General features: G+C 44.8%; 1 protein-coding gene across 1 annotated transcript; it reads right to left on the reverse strand.

Annotated features, from left to right (window-relative positions):
* Nucleotides 1–1,541: 1,541 nt before the first annotated feature.
* NICOL1 (NELL2 interacting cell ontogeny regulator 1) lies at nucleotides 1,542–15,438 on the reverse strand. Its single transcript, XM_010199950.2, has 4 exons — nucleotides 15,367–15,438; nucleotides 15,039–15,196; nucleotides 7,798–7,886; nucleotides 1,542–3,966 (listed from the first exon to the last, which is right to left on the reverse strand). The coding sequence occupies exons 2-4, from the start codon at nucleotides 15,160–15,162 to the stop codon at nucleotides 3,901–3,903; spliced, it is 279 nt and encodes a 92-aa protein (XP_010198252.2). The 5' UTR covers nucleotides 15,163–15,196; nucleotides 15,367–15,438; the 3' UTR covers nucleotides 1,542–3,900.
* Nucleotides 15,439–20,300: the final 4,862 nt, after the last annotated feature.

Genomic DNA, 20,300 nt, shown 5'->3' on the forward strand with positions numbered 1-20,300 from the left:
AGGGACGTATACTGGGTGCTCAGATCACCCAGGACTTACCTACAGACTAGTAGAGAGAAATAACAGATTTCTAAATATGAGGTTTCCATCTGGAGAGGTTATTCCATGGGGCTTTGAGAGTGTTTTACACAAAAATATGGGCAAGGAGCACCTGCCCATGCACTAGCCAGATGCAGCTAGCAAAAATACCACTTAGCTTTGGTGTTATCTGTTTGGTGTTATCTCTACTCTGCCCTGGTAAGGCCTCATCTGGAGTCCTGTGTACAGTTCTGGGCTCCTCAGCTCAAGAGGGACAGGGAAGTGCTGGAGAGAGTCCAGTGCAGGGCCACCAAGATGATCAGGGGACTGGAGCATCTTTCATATGAGGAAAGGCTGCAGGAACTGGGGCTGTTTAGTCTGGAGAAGAGGAGATTGAGGGGAGATCTTATTAACATTTATAAATATCTAAAGGGTGGGTGTCAGGAGGTTGGGGCATCCCTTTTTTTCTATAGTAGCTAGCAACAGGACAAGGGGCAATGGGATGAAGCTGGAACACAAAAAGTTCCACTTAAACTTAAGAAAAAACTATTTCACTGTTCCCTGGCACAGGCTGCCCAGAGGGGTGGTTGAGTCTCCTTCCCTGGAGGTCTTCAAGACCCACCTAGACATGTACCTAGGTGAACCTGCTTCTGCAGGGGGTTTTGACTAGATGGTCTCTAAAGATCCCTTCCAACCCCTACCATTCTATGGTTCTATGGTTCTATGATCTAGCTAGAATCTTCATTATAGGAAAGATAATGATCTAGCTAGAATCTTCATTATAGGAAAGATAAATTGTGTTCCCATTTGTCAGAGTGAAATACGGAGATGTGTCTTTAGAGAGTTGTCTTGAGACCCAGCTCAAAATTACTAACTTAGCATACACACAGAATTATACCCAAAGAAGGCATTATCTTAGGTACAGGAAGCTCTGGAGACTTGGAGATCGTTACCAGGATTTATCTTCCACCTTGTCTACCCAGAAACAGCATCATGCTACCATGATTAGACCATTTCTCTTATGGGGAGGACTTGGCTGTGCATCTTTCAAGCCTACCACTTGCACTCCACCTTACGTACAAACACCATGTGCCAGGGCTGCCCCCAGCAGCACTACACCAGAAGAAAAGACACAGCTTGGATTCAAAAGGTCACGAGGACTGCCTTGGCTTCACAGCAAAACAGCACTGGAAGTGTTGTGTGGGAAAACAGACTTTCTGCAGTTAAATCCTTTTGCAAAATACACAGTTTCTTCTGGTAAGTGGAGACTCAAGGGGCTTCTGAATTTAAATGAACTTCATGAGCAATAATAAATTAAAACTATCTAGCTCAATTTTTTTTTCTTCATGCCATCCAGCAAGTTTAAGGAGCTTTATCACAACCACCAAGTTCAGAGTATGAGGTTCTTTAAAAAGCTCACAAAAATCACTGTGGTACTTTTAATTTCAAATGAGGGAGTTTGATTTCTTCCTTCAGTCAATAAGAACACATTCATAAATTCAACCCACATACAAGATTGCTTTATTTTCCTATTCAAAATAGCTTTTTTCTTTTTCTCCATGGATTTCCCACCTAATTAAAGACCAGATATTTATTAACTCTTTCTTTTTTCATGCATAAGGAATATCATTTTTCAAATCACTAACAGAGCACACCAAATGCTATAATGCATCTTGCCCTTTTATTGTATTGTATTCCAGACAAAGAGGAGTACATACAGAATAACCACAACTGCAAAGTTGCAGTGTCACTCTGATCCCTCTGGGAGCCAGAGAGCATCCGCTTGTCATTCATTCCACCTTTCTGTTATAACAACCTGCACGTATCAGGACTCAACTGTGAGCAACCATCTTTCTAAACAGAAACACAGCCAAAAGAAACAGTGCTTGCTAACAGGACTTTGCAAGATTCTTTAAGGTACCAGCAGAATAAGCATGCATGAAAGCAGGACAAAACCACAGACATGCTGCTCCCTGATAAGGTGAGCTGTACTGGAAAAGACACAGGCTCAGTGCTGGAACTTCACCTCCTGCAAAAAGCCAGCCTGAAATCTGTGCAGCACTTTGGTTCAAATCTCAGTGGGAAGAACACAACCTAAGGTAGGTATTTTGCAACAGAGTTGTGTTAAACCTATTGGTTTCTCTGTAAAATCAAATAAGGTCTGTGACAAGAACTTCTGTTGCTTCCCATCAGCCAGTTCCCAGTGCTACAGTGGAGTGCACTGCCCCTGGAAGCAATGTGTTGCTGTGTCATGCTGCTTCTCTCTTATACAAACTAGAACCTGATGACCTAGAAAGGTTTCTTTCTAGAATACTACAAAGGACAAAGCAAATTTCCTACTTGAAATGCAGGTCAAGGAAGCTTTTCCTTGCTGAGGACCACATGCCTTTCAAACAACTTTGGCACAGTATATGGTAATACAATCCTCTGTGTTATTTGGTATGACTGCACACAAAAGAGTAAGTTGGCAGTGGGTGACAGTTCCTTATTTTCTTATGCCTAATGTGGTAGATAAAATGGGAGAGAAGCAGTTTGGAAACACAGAGATAGCTACCATCAGAACTTACTGAGCAGAGCCACAGCAATATATCAGCCACTTACCAGAAGAAAAAGAACTACTAAGAATTGGTGAAATGACTGAAAACCACTGCTGTTGCTGCTGCTTTCATACTCTTGTTAGTCTAAAAGTTTCTAGCCTGTACATAGATACTTTGGCTGATATACACATCCCTATTAATTGTACTTTGGGGGTGATATTTTGAGCCCTAGGAAAAATTTATTATTATCTACAAGAACTTTCCACCGGGGTCATTCTCTGCTCTCCTCCCCAAAACAGAGGGGAAAAGGAAAACAATGAGAAAGGATTTGCCATTCTTCTTCAAAGGGTAACAGAAAGCAATCTTTACTACTACCAGTGCTACGTTGTTTTATTCTTGTCTCACACCGACTGCAGTAGGTTTATTAATAGTACCAGCGCTGTAACCTGCTCCTATGGGGTGTAAAGTCCGTGCAAGAGCTATGGCCCATTTTGGAAGAAGTGAAATATTTCTCAAAATGCAGTTTGCAGGAGACTCCTGGGCATGGAGGCGTTTGGTAGGCTCTCTGCCAAAGCTCTCTGTAGAGGCCAGTTTGAGTGGCTCAATCCAGTATGTGATTTGCCTAATGAAAGACACTTCCCCGGAAGATTTTGGCAGATGCAATCAGTTCAATTGCCAGGCAGTATTCATGTGATTACAAATGTTACTGATCACATTAGATACTTAATAAATCTCTCCAAAAAAGATCACAGCTACTGAGGGGCTCTGAAGAAATGAGAATGGTGATACAGATTACTGTGTTTGCTGTGCACTGGGCTATTGCTACAATTGGGAACAAATACCTTCCTTGGACTGCCAAGCAGTCAGTGACAACTATTAATTTCTATATAAAGCCACCACTGCCTGTTTGTAAATGTTTAGCTGTGCATCATTGCAAAGTGGCTTTCTTTCCATAGTAGAGATACATTCTACCACGAATATAGTAAAGAGTACGACTCCGCTGACTTTCCCAGACCTATGGCAAATCACATGTGTTGAGGGGTTGGCCTGAGAGTCAAAGGACAACTTTTGGCTTGAAATACCAAAACAGTGAGATACTACCCTTGCACAAAACCTGTGAGTGAGACTTTGGCACTGCTTATTCTGTTGACGTTTCAGCAGATGCAATATCATATAGAGTAATGATAACACACATCAAAGCAAAAATGATCTGAGCCATGCCTGTGTGGATAAAAACTGTTTTCCTTGTGGTGTGGCACAAGTTGCACTCTAGGTCTTCCTGTAATTTATTGAACAGCTTTTTGAAATTGAATAAATGTCCATTGCTCAAATCCCAGTGCTCGTTTCAGTGTAGTACACGAAAGCAATCACATAGGCCTCTCTTTTCTGCTCTCAGGAGGAGGGTTTCTGTCTGGAAAGAAACATGAAATCAAAGAACTGAATATTTCACTTTAAAAGAGTATCTAATTGATTAGACCTAATCCTTCTGCACAGCTGTAGCCAAGGTGCTTTGCTGAGTGAAAAAACATAGTTATTAGTGCTGGTTTTCGTCCAGAAAAACTGATGAAATAAATATATTCAGTATCAAGATGCACAGAGAGTATTTTTAGAGTTTGAATGTTTTCATTTTCGCAGTTAACTTCAAGGGAGCAGGCTGTCAACATTATTAAAGTGTCCTTTATGAATGCCGAGGAAAAAGTCCACTTTCGGCTGCCCTGCTCTTAATTCCTTCACAGGGATTGATGGCTTCCTGATGATGATGTCTTCAGTACTATATCATGTAATTGCACCAGATAGCATGTGCTGAGGAGCCAGTTCTGCTCTCAGTCACACTCCTGTTTCTCTAGAATAACTCTGAGCTCAGTCCAGCTGTCAGTCTAACCTTGTTGTCTGAAACTCATCATCTTTCGGTGTAGATCTCGACTTGAGTTTTTGGCTCCTTGTTCTAACCAGAGTTAATTTACTGACATTTGCCTTATTATCAACTCCATTTGGAGGCATGCCTCCAGAACCCCATCAAAAGGTTAAAAAAACATTATATACATCATTTAAAGTTACTTGCTCTTCTTCTTGGAGTGCCTGACTGGAAAAGCAGTTCCAAGCTGGTTTTGTTTCTGTATCCAGGAAAAAAAAACCAATAACTCCAGACCCTCAAAGATATTTAACTATCATTTATTTAACTGTGATCAAATATTTAACTCTTTTGTGGGTCCTGGTCTCACATTTTTAGAAAACAAAGCCTGATTTTCTCAAATGTTTCTGTCATTCCAGAAGCTGAGTCTCTGGCAAGACTCAAATCAAAATTATTGGTGCAAGCAACTCACATTAGCAAATGCAATTGTGACTGATGAGAAACTTCTCCCTGATCACATCTGTGGTCCCTTAAGCAGTTTGTAAGCTGACTTTGAAGAGTTTCTTGAGGGGAAAAAAAGTTAACAGGCTTAAATTCCCCATGAATGAGTTTTCCATCTGCACTGCAAAAAAAAAACCATTAAAGGTTGGAACCCACTTGTTAACAAATTATCTCAATGCTCTGTGAAACAAGGAGGTCTTGCCTGCTGGTGTTCCTCTGACATGATACCTCCCAACAAATTAGAACCAACAATGGGCTCATTAGCAAAGACACACAGTTTCCAAAGGAGTAGCTGGGTGTTTCTCCCTGGGGGCCTGCTCCCCTAAGCTCAGCCTTGCTTGGCCAGCAGCCCCTCTGTTCCCCCAGCCATTCCCACTCTCTCCTACTCATTTCTTGTTCTCTTGACTGAAAGCTTTTGCAGGGAGAGGCTGTTTCAGAACTGCTTTCCCCTCCCCTCCACAGCCCTCTGTCCTTTTCAACTCAAGCTTTTGACATCTACCTTTGCATTAAAGAGGACTTGTTCACTTCCCTTGCCTGCTTCCACTTATCGGCTTAGCAGGTCTTATTAAGCACCGCTCCTCACCTCCACAATGACATCTTGGGTGAGTGAATGCTCTCATTGTTGGGAGCCCAGTAGAAATCATAGAATCATCTTAACATCCAACAGGCTTATTGGATTTCACTGTAATGCCAACAAGCTGTCACTGTTCCCACAAACCCAGCCTAGGCGTCACTCGTGACTATTTTACAGGCAGGAAGAGAGGCTCTGGGAGCTCTCAACTGGCAACTGAAAGACTATGAAAGAGAAGCATCAATTACAGAAATTAATTGTGGCCCTGTCAACACTGGCTGAGGAAGTCTCTGATAAGAACAGTCCTGCACAGGGCTTGCCCTTGTTACAACAACTTTCAAGACTAAGGAGTTGTTGAATGAGGTTTGTGTGTAAAACTTTAGAAATTATGGGTGCTCAGTGTGAGCCAAGCACCAGCACTGAGCAAGGTTATAGAGGCTGTATCTTTCAGAGAAGGCCACAGGACCCTGGCCACTGCATTTCACTTCAGCATCTCTGCATCATTCAACAATTTGTATTTAACTAAAGCATCTCTTCCAGAAAGGTGTTTGGAGTTTCAATACAAGGGCTGGAGAAGATGGACAGTAGTACACCTTTTCTTTACTGATAGTATTAAACTCTGACAGTTGTCAAAGCATGGGCTGATGCTCCAGATAAGTGGTAGCATTTGTTTTGGTGATGCACTGTTCCTATGCCCCTTGTTCTGTAATACTGAGCTATCTGAGTCAGTGCTTTGGAACCTCAGGCCTGTCCAGGTCCTCATGGAAAGAGAAGCTTGTCCTGCAGTACTCTGGGGTCAGCCCAGCTTCTCCCTTTCAATTCTGCCTCACCTCTTAAAAGACAGCGTGGCTCTCTGATGGCTTGGAGGCTCACTGCATTCTCCAAATAGAATAGGCAACACAGACACATCTGAATATTTCTGAAAGTGGGATGAAAGGATTGCGCTGCCTCTATTGCATTCAAAAATACCTTCCCAGTGCAGCTTAGAGGGACATTTAGTACCTTCTTTAACATCCCCAGTAAAGTCTGGTGAAAGTAAAAGAACTAACACAGCTGCAATGCACAAGTTCTTTCTGTGCCATCTATAGGTGCAAAACATTTCAGCCAGACCTAATCCTAACAGGTGAAAGCCCACTGTGCATCAGAACAGCCCAGCATGGCTGCTGGAGGTAAAGCCCCTCTGTTCACACTCTACCACTTCACAGTTATTTAGCATCATGCTGGTGCATGGGAACGTTTCTCCATGCAACTTGGAGCTCTTCCCTAATCAGTTTGCTATTGATAGCTCAAGAAACCTAAAGTCACTCCAGCTTTATTGTGTAGGGCCCTACATGATTGGCCAAAGTCACAAGAAACCAAAGGTAAAGCGACATAACTGCCCTTCTTTGTTATATTTTGAGACACATCATTGATTTCTCTTTGGTTGAATGCCAATTTGAGCAGGGTGTGACTTCAGAGGAAGCAGGAGCCCTTCTCACCTATCAACAGGGATGGCACTGGGCGAAGACACTGAGCAGACACCTAAAGGAACTGGACGATGTGGTTATGAACTGGTTTCACTCACCACAAGTTGCTTTACTGTCATGTTGCCAGAGTTGATGGAGCTGTTAAGGAAGGAGAGGCAGGACATGACATACATGGTGGGGCTTTGTTACAGGGGAGAGACCTGCAAACTTCAGACAGCATGGGAACCATTGTGTTAAGTCCTACCTGGGGCAGTGTTTGTGCCTATTTATAGACCCACACATGTGTTGCTCAAATCATGTAGCACAGCTCGGATTTTGTTCACTGGGACCTCTGCAGCACCAGATCAGCACATGAAGTTGCAAAATGCACAGTGCCCTGTGGTAACTACTCAAGCAAATTTGCTTCCTCTTGTTTCACAGAGTATTGATCCATGAGCAAGGAATCCATGTGCTTGCTTTCCCTTTCTGCCAGCCCTGCCTGCCACCTTCTTGTTCTCCTGCTCACTTTCTGCACCTGCCCAAGTGAGCAGTCAGTCCACAGCTCAGAAGCAATGTTGTGAGATACAGACTAAATCATCTTTTTGTTCTTCTCTCCTTCATACATCTTCTTTCCTTTGGTATTTGATGCAGGGACTGAATGGGGTAATTCTTTAGCCTGTTATGCAAGAAGTCAGGCTACATGGTGTTTAATGAACCCCTCCAGCCTATGAAACATAATCTGTGCTTGGTACAATCCTATTTGCTGAAATGGAAGTGAGTCAGCAGAGATGTCACATCTGCTGTACACAGCCAGGCAGCCCTGGCCACTTGGAGATAACGGCTAAGTAAAAGCATTTCTATAGAAACACATACCCGCGTGTCTAGATTATACGCCGTCTTCTTTAAGTCCTGCAACGCCCTCTGCATGAACTCAAAGGCATGGCAGTCAACGCAGGGCCGACCTGGAAAAAGGGACAGAAAGCATCACTATCACAGCAGGAAATTTGGAGCACAGCAGTACAGAGAGGGAATACTCAGAGACCTTGTGATGCCAGGAGAAAACCCATTTTGCCAGGCACCCACTGCTGCATATGGACAAAGCCAGGGCTGCCTGTGGACAGGGCTGGATCTTGTGCACCCATGTGAGGACCAGCAAAACACACGAGAGCATTTTGCTGTCTGGACTTTTCTGAATGTAGCCCAGGCTGGATTCTGCCCAGTGCTGTGTGCCTTTAGCTTCCAGCCTCTCCCCTTTAAACCAAAATGCTCGGCCATGGATCAGTGGCCTCCTCAGACACGGGTTAATTCTCAACTGATACGCTGAAAATAGCAGTTTGCAGTGGTTCAGAAATCAGACAGGCAGGTCTGTTTTTACAGGAGCTCTTACAGAGCAGGCTTGGCAAAGGGACAGTCATATCTGTATTTGCTTCCTTTCACCTGCTGCTGTATTTTTTCTCTGCCAGGAATGCAAAGCATCCCACTGGCTCTGCAGCTGGTGCCAGCGTGTGTGCACAGAGGGGCAGGGCAGGGAAAAGGCAGAGAAGAGAAGGAGGAGGAGGAGGGGACTTGCCAACAACAAAAATGCCTCACTTTTGGACCTGGGCATCTCTGTCAGGATTCCCCCTGCACTTTTGTTCAGTGGCAGAGTTAAAGAAGTGTGGGTTGTCAGAAGAAGTTGCAGATACTGGAGGAGACGCAGGGGAAATGGGGAGAGAGGACATTTTACTCTGATCAAAGACCCCCGTGTTGCAGGGGGGAGGCTAAAATCCTTGTCCCAGAGACTGCCAGTTGGACTTGTCTGTCAAAGCAGAGAGGGTGCAAAGGTGCTGCTGAGGTGTCTGGGGAGCTGCCTGAGCTGGGACTGCCTGGTGCAGCACTGCAGCACCCCACACCTGGCACCCTGTGCCAGCACAGGCCTCTGGGGTGGACCTAATGGGCAGCAGCAGCAACCAGAGTGCTTCTCAGTCCCCAGCAAGCCTCCTAAGGGCTTTGACCTGTTCATGAGGTGTTTCACTCCCACCCAGTTTCCTCCATCACCCCTCCATGCAGCTGACATCTCAGGGGATCAAGCCAGGGCTTTAATTCCAGGGATGTGAGGAGATGCAAAGTCCCCACCTCTGTAAGAACAGCATTGCTCACAAGGACTCTCTCCAGGCCTGAGAAGAGTAGCCACAGGATGGTTTTGAGCACATTTTAAAGACACTCAACCCCCTCCTGTTTTCACTACTTCAGTAGTTTCCTTGTTTTCACTTCAGATCATGGAACAGAGCCCTTAGAAAGAACCTGCATCCTCAGCCTGCTGTCAGCAAGTCACTTGGTGCTGTGGCCTGCTCCCTCCCCTTTACAGAATCACAGAATCTTAAGGGTTGGAAGGGACCTTGAAAGATCATCCAGTCCAAACCCCCCTGCCAGAGCAGGGCCACCTAGAGTAGGTCACACAGGAACTCATCCTGGTGGGTTTGGAACATCTCCAGAGAAGGAGACTCCACAACCGATTTGTGCAGCCTGTTCCAGTGCTCCCTCATCCTAACAGCATATAAATTCTTCCTGGTATTTATTTGGAACCTCTTATGTTCCAGCTTATACCCATTGCCCCTTGTCCTATCATTGAGAACAGTCTGGCTCCATCCTGACACCAGCCCTTTATGTGTGGTCTTCTCAGAAAGTGAAGTGCTGCATACCCTGATAAGCTTGGCACTAGAGTGTTCTCAAAATCAGAACTTTTTTGGAGAAAAAACAACTGCAGGTCATAAATGAATGCCTCCTGCTCCAGCAGAATGGAGAAAGCATCTCTTAGGAGAGTCATGAATTCCATAGTCAGTCACTGCCTGCTGCCCAGGAGTGTTCCCACGGCCTCGGGAAGGTCAAGGCTGTGGGATGGCTCACTGGTGTTTGTGGCAGTCAGGTGATCCTACGTGGGCAGAGGGTTACTAGTGGAATGACACAACCATGCCAAGTGGTTCTTTCACTTCTGCTGCTCCTATGAAAGCAGTTGCTGTGGCATCAAAGTAGCTTCTGCAGGAAAATGCTGGTGGGACTGAGGACACCTGCCTGTGCTCTGTGTGCCCTGAATCAGCACATATAAAGTTCTTAATGGGGCACTACTCTTCAAAGCCATGGTGCAGATGCAGCCAGTTTCACCACATAATGGGATATTGACTCTGACACAGTTTCCTGGGCTGTTCTCTGTGGTGGAGGGTCCTTCTCCAGAAAGAGCTGCCTCTGGGTCAGGCTGGCACTCTGCCTCCTGGGAGCAGGTAGAAATGGCAGTGGAAATGCTCCTGACTCCTCCAACCAGGTACATCCCAGGATGGGATGCATCAGTTTGACTTACAGCAGTGCAGAATGGACTCACTGAAGCTGCAGCTGTGCCTGGGAGGAGGTGGCAAGCAGCTGGGGCAGTGGCTGGCTGCAAACTCATCCACCCGTGCAGCCCTGCAGAGCACACGTGTTCAGCACTTTGGGGACTGAAGGAGGGAAGTGCTGATTTCTCCATCAAACATCTTGCACTAGGATGGAGCAACTTTAATGTAGTCCCCCAGATGAAATAGGGGAAGTACCCCATTACCTGGAAAGCCTGTAGCTACAGTCAGACTGTTACCAGCCCAGCTGCCCAATTCCTGGCTCCAACCAGGCTGTTAACTATTATTTGGCGAGACTCTCACAGTAGGCAACAGCTGATACTTAAGGAAGATATAAGAATAAGCCTCTAGCAATGTTCTTCTAGGCTACCAAGAGGTTAGAGGATATCCTGAGTCTGGCTGATGTTTCTACATCTGATAAGCCCTCCATGATTCTCCCCTTCATTTGCACCGTTGCTTCCTGAATCTATGTAAACTTTTGGCACCTACAGCATCCTGTGGCAATGAGTTCCACAGCTCAGCTATTCAATGAAGGAGCAAAATACCATTCCTGTCTGCTCTGAAGGGAACATCTGCTGCTTTCATTTCCTGCCTCTAATTTTTGCAGTGGAAGAGGCAATTATTAAATATTCACCATCTTTGTCTCACTTATGATTTTACTGCTCTCTGTCACTCCCTGCCTCAGTGTCTTCTTTCCAGCCTGAATTGCTGGGCTGGGAAGCTGGCCTATCTAGCTGGACTTCACCTCTCTTCACCCTCACAATATTTTCAGTGGGATGCCTGTGGACATTTCCCCAGCGTATTGATGTCTGAAGGTCTGTTCTCACAAAGGTTTTAAACAGCTCCAAACACGTGCTGCTGCCAATAGGAGCGATCCCACCCTGCTTTCTGTCCTTGGCACATCTTCCTTCACTCACAGCAGGAATGACCATCCAGTTGCTTGGTCAGCTGCATTGCTGAGAGTGCACTATGTCATCATCCAGGTCACTGAGGAAGATGGAGGTCAATATCATTACAGGCAATGAGGCTGGGGAAGTATTGACATGCTGTGGCAGAGGCTTGACCCAAAAGCAAAGCAATAAACCTCCTTTTGTTTTTTTCCATCCAGATCAAATCCTGAATGCCCAATTTTTAAGATTAGAATAAGAAACAGAGCAAGTACAGGAGGCCAGGTAGTGGGGGGGAGAAGGTCAAAGGCAGCTGAGGCTTTCATCAGCCTAAAGCAATCATGAAACCAAACCTTAAGTCACATCACAGCAAAGTACAGCAGAGTGCTATTAATTCCTCACTGACAGCTGGGAACAGACTATCATTCATAGGGAGACTTAACAGGTTTGTGGATTAACATAATGAGAATTATCAACAGTCAGCTATAATTCTTTAAATGGGTCCTGTCAGCATGAAGACTGTGTGTGCCTTTGTATGTTTGGGGAGAAATGGGGGAGGAGAACTTAAAATATGCTTCTTGGCTTCCACTTGGTGAAAAACTGGAACTGAAAGCACTGGAAGTCTAATTTTCTTTCCTTTGCATGCACATGGTGTTTACTCTTTGCATTTCATGCACCTTGGCTAATGAAAACAGACTGACCAGCTTCTGTTCTTCAAATCCCACCTTTCAGCTTTCACAGCGGGTGATCTGGGCTGTAAGTGCCCTGGGAGGTCAGGGAAATTACAGATTCATATATTTTTTAGTGGATTGTACTGAACTTTAAAGAAAATAATCCTCAGACGTTAGTAACAGCACTTTGTACTTGAACAGTCGTTTGCATATGCAACGTGCAGTGTATAAAGTGGAAGGACATGATTAATCACTGCTCAGTAGCATTATTCATAAAAAGCTGGGCCTGGCTCTGGCTGGCAGAAAGTATGCCAAGTGGAGAGCAGGTGATGGTGCCCTAAGCCAGATACTGGTGCCACACACAGGGCAGGATCTCTCTGCAATGCTCAGAAGGACTCTGACTCACTCTCATGTTTATCTCCTGTGACTCCTGCACCATCCGTGCTTGCACAAAAACACTGCTACCCCTCTTCTGCTCGTGGGGCCACAGGAAGGGCACACTTTCCCCATTAAGTGGGAGAGAGAGGCTGTACTGCTGTATGGTCTGTGATGGGTTGTTCCTGCTGGAGGTGTATTCCCAGCCCTGTGTCACACACCTGTCAGCAGAGAAGAGCATTGAGCTTCTGGTCTGTCCTGCAGAAGGATGCTTGGTATAATCCACATACATCATATATCCCTGTCAACAACACATGCTAGAGCCTCCTTTTTTCTCCCTGGGTCATTCAAGGTCCCAGAAGCACCACATTTCCTGGGCTGACTGTGGATTTAAGTGCCAGCAATGCACAGAGAAGGTATGTGCACGTGCTGTAGTAACACTGTCCCCAAAATGGGTCAGTGCCCAGAAGGATCAACTCCTTGATAAGAAATAGCCAGCAGAGCTGACATCAAGCAGGAAAAGATCTAGGAATGTCTGTCCTACATCACATCAAAGGTCTGTCTGGAGCAGTGTCCTGTCTCCCATGAGCTACATCTCTTGTAATACATTAAATGTGTCTAGGAGCATTCCCAAGCTTTGAGAACAACTGGCATGGGATAGCTCATCTCTGGAACAGTAAACTCTATCTTCCAGATTGGCAATTGGCCTTCTGTCATGGTGTGCCAAAGACCATCTTAGCAGGTTACCAGTACAGTCATCTCCCAGTGCCTGTGAATCTCCCAGTGCATGAGAATCAGTGATGGATGTGACCCTCATGGCCAACAACAGATGCCTGTGAAAGAGCATAAGAACAGGGCAAGTATGGAGGTTTGTATCCTCAAAGACCCTCCCAGGCCTCAGGAATATGAGCCAGAAGAACTGCTGCCGTATCTAGCAGACATAAAATCTTATTCCTTAAATTTAAGTGTTCAGTTCTGCAATCTCATGCAAAGTGTTGGCATTCACGGTGTCCTAAGGGAGGAATTCCACAGGATAAGTATTAGGAAGAGCCCTGATGGGCAAAGATATATACCTTGATCACTGAGCAGCCAGGCAGCACTCTCTCTCTCAAAAAGGGGCTGATTAGGAGCATCCTGAGCTCCTTGTTGATATACAACTCTGTCCCAGCAGCAGCACAAAACAACTTACACTTCATGGTCAGCCAAGAATCTTCTTCCTACATGGCCACAGACATAAATACTGTTCTTCATTTGTGGCAATCCTACCAGGCTCCATTACTTGGGAGAGAGCAGCATGTCTCTGCAGAAACACTGGCCACAGAGACACTCTGACCTGCCCTTCATTCCTCACTCTCTTGTGCCAAACAAGGAATCTTCCTCAAGGGCTCTTCAGGGAACTCAGTATCCTGGCCAGAGGATACCAAAAAGATAACTCCTTGAGACTGGGGCCAGAGCTTTGTTCTACAGATAAAAATGATGTAGTTTCCACTACACAAGCAGAACAAGGAATCACTACATACTTTTTCCCTCAGAATGTGTTGACTTGCCTCTGCTAACACAGAGACACAAGGAGCACATATAATTTCTTTTTCAAGTGTAATTTTCTTCCTTGAGGAGACAAAATGGACTACTTTTCACACAATGTATTAAAATTAATGAATGCTTAGGAAACAGGCAAAATAGAGATGAGGTCTGGTTTAGAACAGATCAAACTCAGGACTAATCAAAAAAAGAATGGGAAACAGAAGGGAATTCAATGTGTAAGTCCTGGAGACACAAATACACATGGGTGTATTTGAAAACTAGTAATCAAATTATAGGAGAATAAAATACAGTGACTAAATCAAGTCCTGTATTAAGTATTTTGAAAGTCACGTAAGAAGATAGCTGTGATACCATGTAGACATGACTAAGAACTAGAGATTGGTTTGTGTGCAATTGCTGCCTTTTCTTTTTCCCCCAGAGGTTATTTTAAGTCTGTAATGAGTAGCTCCCTTCCACTTGTCACCAAAACACCCTGAGAACACTGACTCCGTGCCCTAATATCTGTGAAGTGTTGCCTCATTTTGGAGCTGAGAAAGTTTAACTAGAGCCTTCCTCGGAAAGACAGAGGAAGCTAATACAGAGCTGTTATCCAAACCCAAGAGCTCCCAGCTCCATGGTGTGCTCAAGCCAGTCTGTCACATGTATTTACTTTTTAGCTTTGCAGAATAGCAGCAGCGTTTCAGAAACCTATTTATGCTTTACAAATACCCTCTTGGGGTAAACGTCCTCTGTGTCAAGCTGGAGGAGTCACAAGAAAGTCGAACTTGACCTATTGTTCCAACCAAATACTCAAAATAAGCAAAATGTAATGCCCTAGCAGACATAAAGATAATTTTTCTTCTAACAATATCCAGGCTAGCAAGGACATCACAGGGGCTGGACTAGATGGTCTTTAAAGGTCCCTTCCAACTCCACCATCCTACCATTCTGTGATATGTATTGAGGCAAATCTGGAAACGAAACTTTTGAGAAGCAGATCTAAAAGACCTACAATCACAGAGCTTTAAAACAAGCCCTGCTGACAATTATAGTATGCAGATAGCATTTTTGTTCCTCAGTGACCCCTGCTCCTTTGTTTGCTTGCTGTTATTACAAGCAGTGTTTTCACGTCCTTTGCTGGCACGTAACAGATTCCTCGTTCCTCCCTCGCCACTCAGGCTGATGCAGCGTTCCCCTGGAGCTTAAGGCCGTGTGGCTGCTGTGGGTTAAGTGGAGGGGAGAGAGGAGGTGTGGGGGGCACTGGCAGGGCAGGGGTGCACACGGCGGGTACGTACTTTCTGCAGGAATGACACTCCCCGAGTCCCGGTCGGCCCCCGCAAGCCTCAGGCCCAGGAGGCCAAGCACCGAGACGAGCGAGATCGCCACGCGCGTCACACTCCAGGCAGGCAGCAACGCCATGTCTCTCAGCAATAATTCAGGCTCTCTTCCCTGCCTGAAACGAGGAGAAAGAGTGAGAATCAGCAGTTTGCTCCCAGCACGCTCCATGCAAGGAAGCGGATGGGACACAAGAAGCCCAGAGCTTCATGCCCACACCTCCCCCCTCACACGCACAGCACTCCGGCCACACGCCACAGCCTCCCCAAGGACCAACGTGCCAAGTACCTGATCTTCTTCTTTGCCACTGTGCCAGACCCTCAGAGCAGCTGTAGTGAGCAGAGCAGGCGAGGCTCCAGCAGGCACTCTGAGCATGCGTCCCCTCAGCATCCCCCTTTCCCTGATTAGGGTCATTGCCATGGAGATTTGCTATAGCAACACTGAGAAACTGGGGCTGCCAAGTGGAGAGGAAGATTTAAAGGGACCACAATGTGCTGGATGGTCACTGCTGTACTCCTCTGCCTCTGCCCCTCCAAAGCCTTGTCCTCTCTGGCAAACGCTGGCTCCACATGGGAGGGTCTTAAGCAATTTTTGGTATTTGTTGCTTAAATTCCCAAGGATTCAAATGAGATAAAGTTCAGATTTTTTGAACAGTAAAGATGCAGGGCCTGTTGATCACACTCTGCACTCTGGGCAAGACTCTATTACAGAGTTCAGGTTTCATTTAACCACACTGAAAACAAAGCCTTGTGCACAACAGCAACACTGACATGTGAACCAGCCAGGAGTACTGCAGCAGGTACCTGTGATAACAGCCCAGCCAAAACCTATGCTGATGCTGATTTCAAGCTCAACTCTTGATCTGGGGTTTGGCTAGTAGGCTGTGTCTGGACAAAGCTCAAGCATAAGCCTTCATGGATAGATCTCCGTAAGGACCTGGCTGAAATCAAACGTTCGGAAAGTGGAGGTGATACCTTTTGGAAAAGAAAGACTTTCAGTACCTGTTTGTCCCAGAGTGTCCCAGGTTAAAGACCCATCTTGCAACATATCTGCTCAATTCACGGGTTTATCATTCCCTCAGGTGGTAATGCTCCACCTCATCTCCCTGGGGAACAGGCCCCAGCCTTCCAGCTCTGTGCAGGATGACTAACCTGCCAAGCTGTGGAGGTATTCTTCTTCCCAGGCTGCAATACAACTTGCCCCTGGCTTTCTTCAGCCCTAGAGACTGCCACCAGCAATTTACCCTGCATTTATTCCACTTTTTCCTGTGGCTTTCTGAGAATTACCTCTCTTATCCCTCATTTCAATGCTTATGGTTTTTGGACCAAGTTCAATTAAAAGCCATCTCAAAGGACACCAAGGTCTTGACCACTTTCTGGCAAAGTGGAATTGCCTTATGCATGCAAGGGAGGACTTTGCAGGCAGGGAAGCCCAGAGCTGTGGAAGCAATTCCTACACGGATGAGCAAATACTTAAAGTCCAACTGAAACTCAACTTCCCTTGCATGGAAAGTCCAAACAAAGGTCTCAGTGGATGGGATCTTCATAAGGTGAGTCAGGGCACACGTGTGCACCGAAATGGCTGCATTGACTTTATGAGAAGTTGAGGGTCCTAAGCCAAGCTCTGGAGCTGGATGCCTGAAGTGGGCTTGTGTGAGATGGCCCGGTTTAACACTGTTTATTTCTTCACAGGCCTTAGATGCCTGTTAAAGGAGCAGCTCCATAAGGGCCAGGATATAACGGGACAACATTGTACACTTTGACTCATCTAGGGCTGGTCACATAGTCTAACCCTGATCCACAGTTTTAAATAACAGCAAATGGAAATTCTGGCACAAAACCCAAACCTTATGCTTCCATTCACCCTGGCATATGTGTTTCTTGCTCATACCCTCATTATGGTCCCAGGGCCACACCATACTTTTCATACGTGAGCTTCAAGAAAAGATAGAAAGGAATTGCCTACAGATGCAATAACCTTTGATAAGATGGAAAGCACTGTTTGGTCTAACAGATTTGGAAGGTATCAATATGTTCTTTTCTAAAATTGTAACTCTTTTGTAAAATCTTTTTCAAGATTGCTTGGACTTATCAGTAGGCAGGCAGAACATGCAATACAGCACTGCCCCAGGGACATCTCAGGAAGGAAGGGCAACCACAGAAGTATGCAGAAGTGTTACCCACGTTGAACAACTGCACAAAGTATAAAAAGGGGATCAGAGGAGAGATTGGTAAAATCTGGAATAAAGAGAAGGTCCTGAAATATATCACTCCCAGGATGCCAATACTCCACGGATGCCTACACACAGTGTGGTGATATCTTGTCTATGTGTCACAGCAAAGTTTTGCAGAGTTGTACACACATCCAATAAAGCTTCTCTGTCAGAGGATAGACTGTCTTTGCCTTGGTTTCTGACTGCTCAACCACTCACTATCCAGACTTAACACTGTGATAGGTCCACAGAAGGCATCCTTGTTGAATTGGACTGCTGCTGACCAGACAGTGCAACACCACTGAACCTGCTCCCACCTGTGATAGTGAGGAGATCTGCAGTAGGGCACTCTCTCTATCCACCACTTAACAGAGTGGAGGGTCTTATTTGTGTGTTATGGCATGCTATTAAGCTTATAATAATACCCTTTTTTGTAATTGTTTGGTGCCAACACAACCCAATCGGCTACTGCACTTGCTGACTCGAGCCAGTCATTGTGTCAGATGCCATGGTCTTTAAGAAGCATGAAAAAAGTTCTCAGTTCCTCCTGCTAACAAAAACATGTGGTTCAGGATGTATTTCTCAGTTCACAGGGAACAGTCTGCATGGAAAAGTTCAAGAAATTTCAGTTGTTGTGTCACATCCATCAAAACTGGAGAGAAGCATGAAAGCACATGCATGACTTGCTCTGCTGTTATATTCACTACTGCCTACCACTATGACTAAGAGATATCAGTACTAAATTTACTTTGGAGGATAAGAAGATTCCAAGAGATTTGTAGGAGCCCATTTGCTGTCTGAAGAAAGTCACGGTGAATCCCAGAGGGCTGTCAGAAAGCATTAGACTTTGCTTTCTCTTTCTACAGAGAACCTAATCATTATTTGCTAACAAAAGAAGAGTTTCCTCCAAAATAAACAGAAACTTCCAGGCATTTATTGATTAGTGAGGATAGACATCTGGTAGCTCCCTCAGACAATCTCTTATTGATGCCTAAGCATTACAGGTCTTAAAAGTTACATCTTTGCAGTGGAGGAAGAAAATGTATATACCTAGTTAAAAATCAGTAGCATTAAAAGCCCAAGTTAAACGTGTGTGTAAAAGGAAGGTGCAGGCAAAGGCTTTAATTTTAGAACTCCACTGGGTACACAAGGCAGATGGGGTGGCTAATCCCAGTCTAATACAAAGTGCTAAATCATTGCCTGCTAACATGACCATAAGCTCTTTGTTGAACTTGAGAGGAAAGCATAGAGACAGAAGAATCTGTGTCTGGTTACTATTACTTGAATAATAGAGTGGCAAGAGAATACAGGCACAACCCTAGAAAGGCCAAGAAGCAAAACCAGATGCAAATAGTGAGAAACATGAAGATTAGCAAGAAAGCATTCCTTAAACACATGGGGAGTAAGGAAGACAAAAACCAAGGGAAGAGTTTGTTCTCTCTTCATCAGAAGAGAAAATCAAGTTGTTGCCTAGAAAAGGGTTACAGGGTTTAGCACCTATTTTGTCTACCAACTAATGAACAGGAGGCTTACACAACTAATAGCAGTGAATGTGGTTTAGGTAAGAACATTTAGCAGCAATTTGCTTTGGTTACACATGCCAGTAGTTTTGGGCCAGGTCACTTCTCTGAGCTTCAGTCTGTCTAGTGTTCCTTTTTTACCCAGGGCTAACACTAGACCTACCTCAGGATATTTAAAGAAGAAACTCAAGCAACCACCATCTGTAATTACTGCTGAGAGCTCGGGGGAGATGTGAGTTATACAAGCCATGGAAAATGCAGTGACTACCTTTAAAAAGGAGAAGATAAATTGGAAAATGATACACAAACCAGTTTACTGACAATCCCTGAGAATGTCTTATAAGCAATAATCACACCAACAATTTGTAAGCACTCAGAAAACAAGAACTGGATTTGCAAATAAGGTATTTGTCAAGAATCAAGTCAAACAAGTTTAGTTTCCTTCTGTAACAGCCCTTGTAGGTAGGGAAAGCCAAATTTCATCAATTGCAGGAAGATTTCTGATGCTGTGGCATCAGAAGCAAACTAAGTAAAATTCTCTGAGGCCAGCAATATTGTCTGGGTCACTGGTGAGAGTTAGTAATGGGTCACTGTCACCATGGAAATAGATATCTCATCAGGCCTGTAATTCAATAGTCAGCTGGACAATGAATAAACAAAGTGGCTATTTAAGATATAACATCAGCTTGGAGGTTGTAAGCAATACTAGGAGAGAGGACAAGAATTCTAAATCATACAGACAAGTTGAAAAAAAAAAAGAGTCTAAAACCAGAATAGAATTTTATAAGGGTGAGAGCAAGGTGCTACACTTCATCAGGAATAATGCACAGCTCATATTTAGGATGGGGAGCAGCAAGTTAAGTGGCAGTGCTATGGCAGAGCTAGGGAGTCACAAAGCTGAAACCACTATACAATATTCTGTTCTTGCAAACAAAAAATGCAATTATACTGGGACATACAAAAAACATGCAAGAGTTTAGACTGGCCTCAGCAGAAGGTCTGAGCTGTACTACTGCATCTGGTTGTGTCACTGCAGTACTCAGGGACTAGTAGAGACACCAACAGCAGCAGAAATAACCAGAGATTTAAGTTGCATCAAGGAGGCACCACCACAGCCCCTGTAAAACTTCTTCACAATTGGGATGGCACTGGGATGGATTGCCTGTGAAAGACGGGGATATTTAAGCCTGTAGGTATAAACTAGATGTCATTTGGGAATGGCATGGAGGGGAGTTGGCCCTGAATAAAGACGAGGGATGGACTGTGAGTTCATATTAAAATCTTTCCCTTCCTGTCTCTCACAATTCTGTGATTACAAGAATAATTTTGCTTCCCAGGCAGTCACTTCCCAGCTCTCTGTGTTTCAGCATAAACACAGACACCACTGGGAGAAATTCATTGCCCTTGTGCAGCATCTGAAATGCAGACCATTTCTCCTTCCTCCGTTATCAGGGCAATGTTTTTGTGGTGTAAGCAAGTATGATGGACAG

The sequence above is a fragment of the Colius striatus genome, chromosome 3 (assembly GCF_028858725.1).
Source record: "Colius striatus isolate bColStr4 chromosome 3, bColStr4.1.hap1, whole genome shotgun sequence".
NCBI lineage: Eukaryota > Metazoa > Chordata > Aves > Coliiformes > Coliidae > Colius > Colius striatus.

Excerpts from the sequence above, each read along its gene's own strand:
- NICOL1 (XM_010199950.2), bottom strand. The coding sequence starts at position 15,162 with ATGGCGTTGCTGCCTGCCTGGAGTGTGACGCGCGTGGCGATCTCGCTC. Across the intron at positions 7,887-15,038 it reads GAGTGTCATTCCTGCAGAAA|GTCGGCCCTGCGTTGACTGC; the intron begins GTACGTACCCGC and ends CCCTTTTTCCAG. Across the intron at positions 3,967-7,797 it reads CGTATAATCTAGACACGCGG|ACAGAAACCCTCCTCCTGAG; the intron begins GTATGTGTTTCT and ends GTTTCTTTCCAG.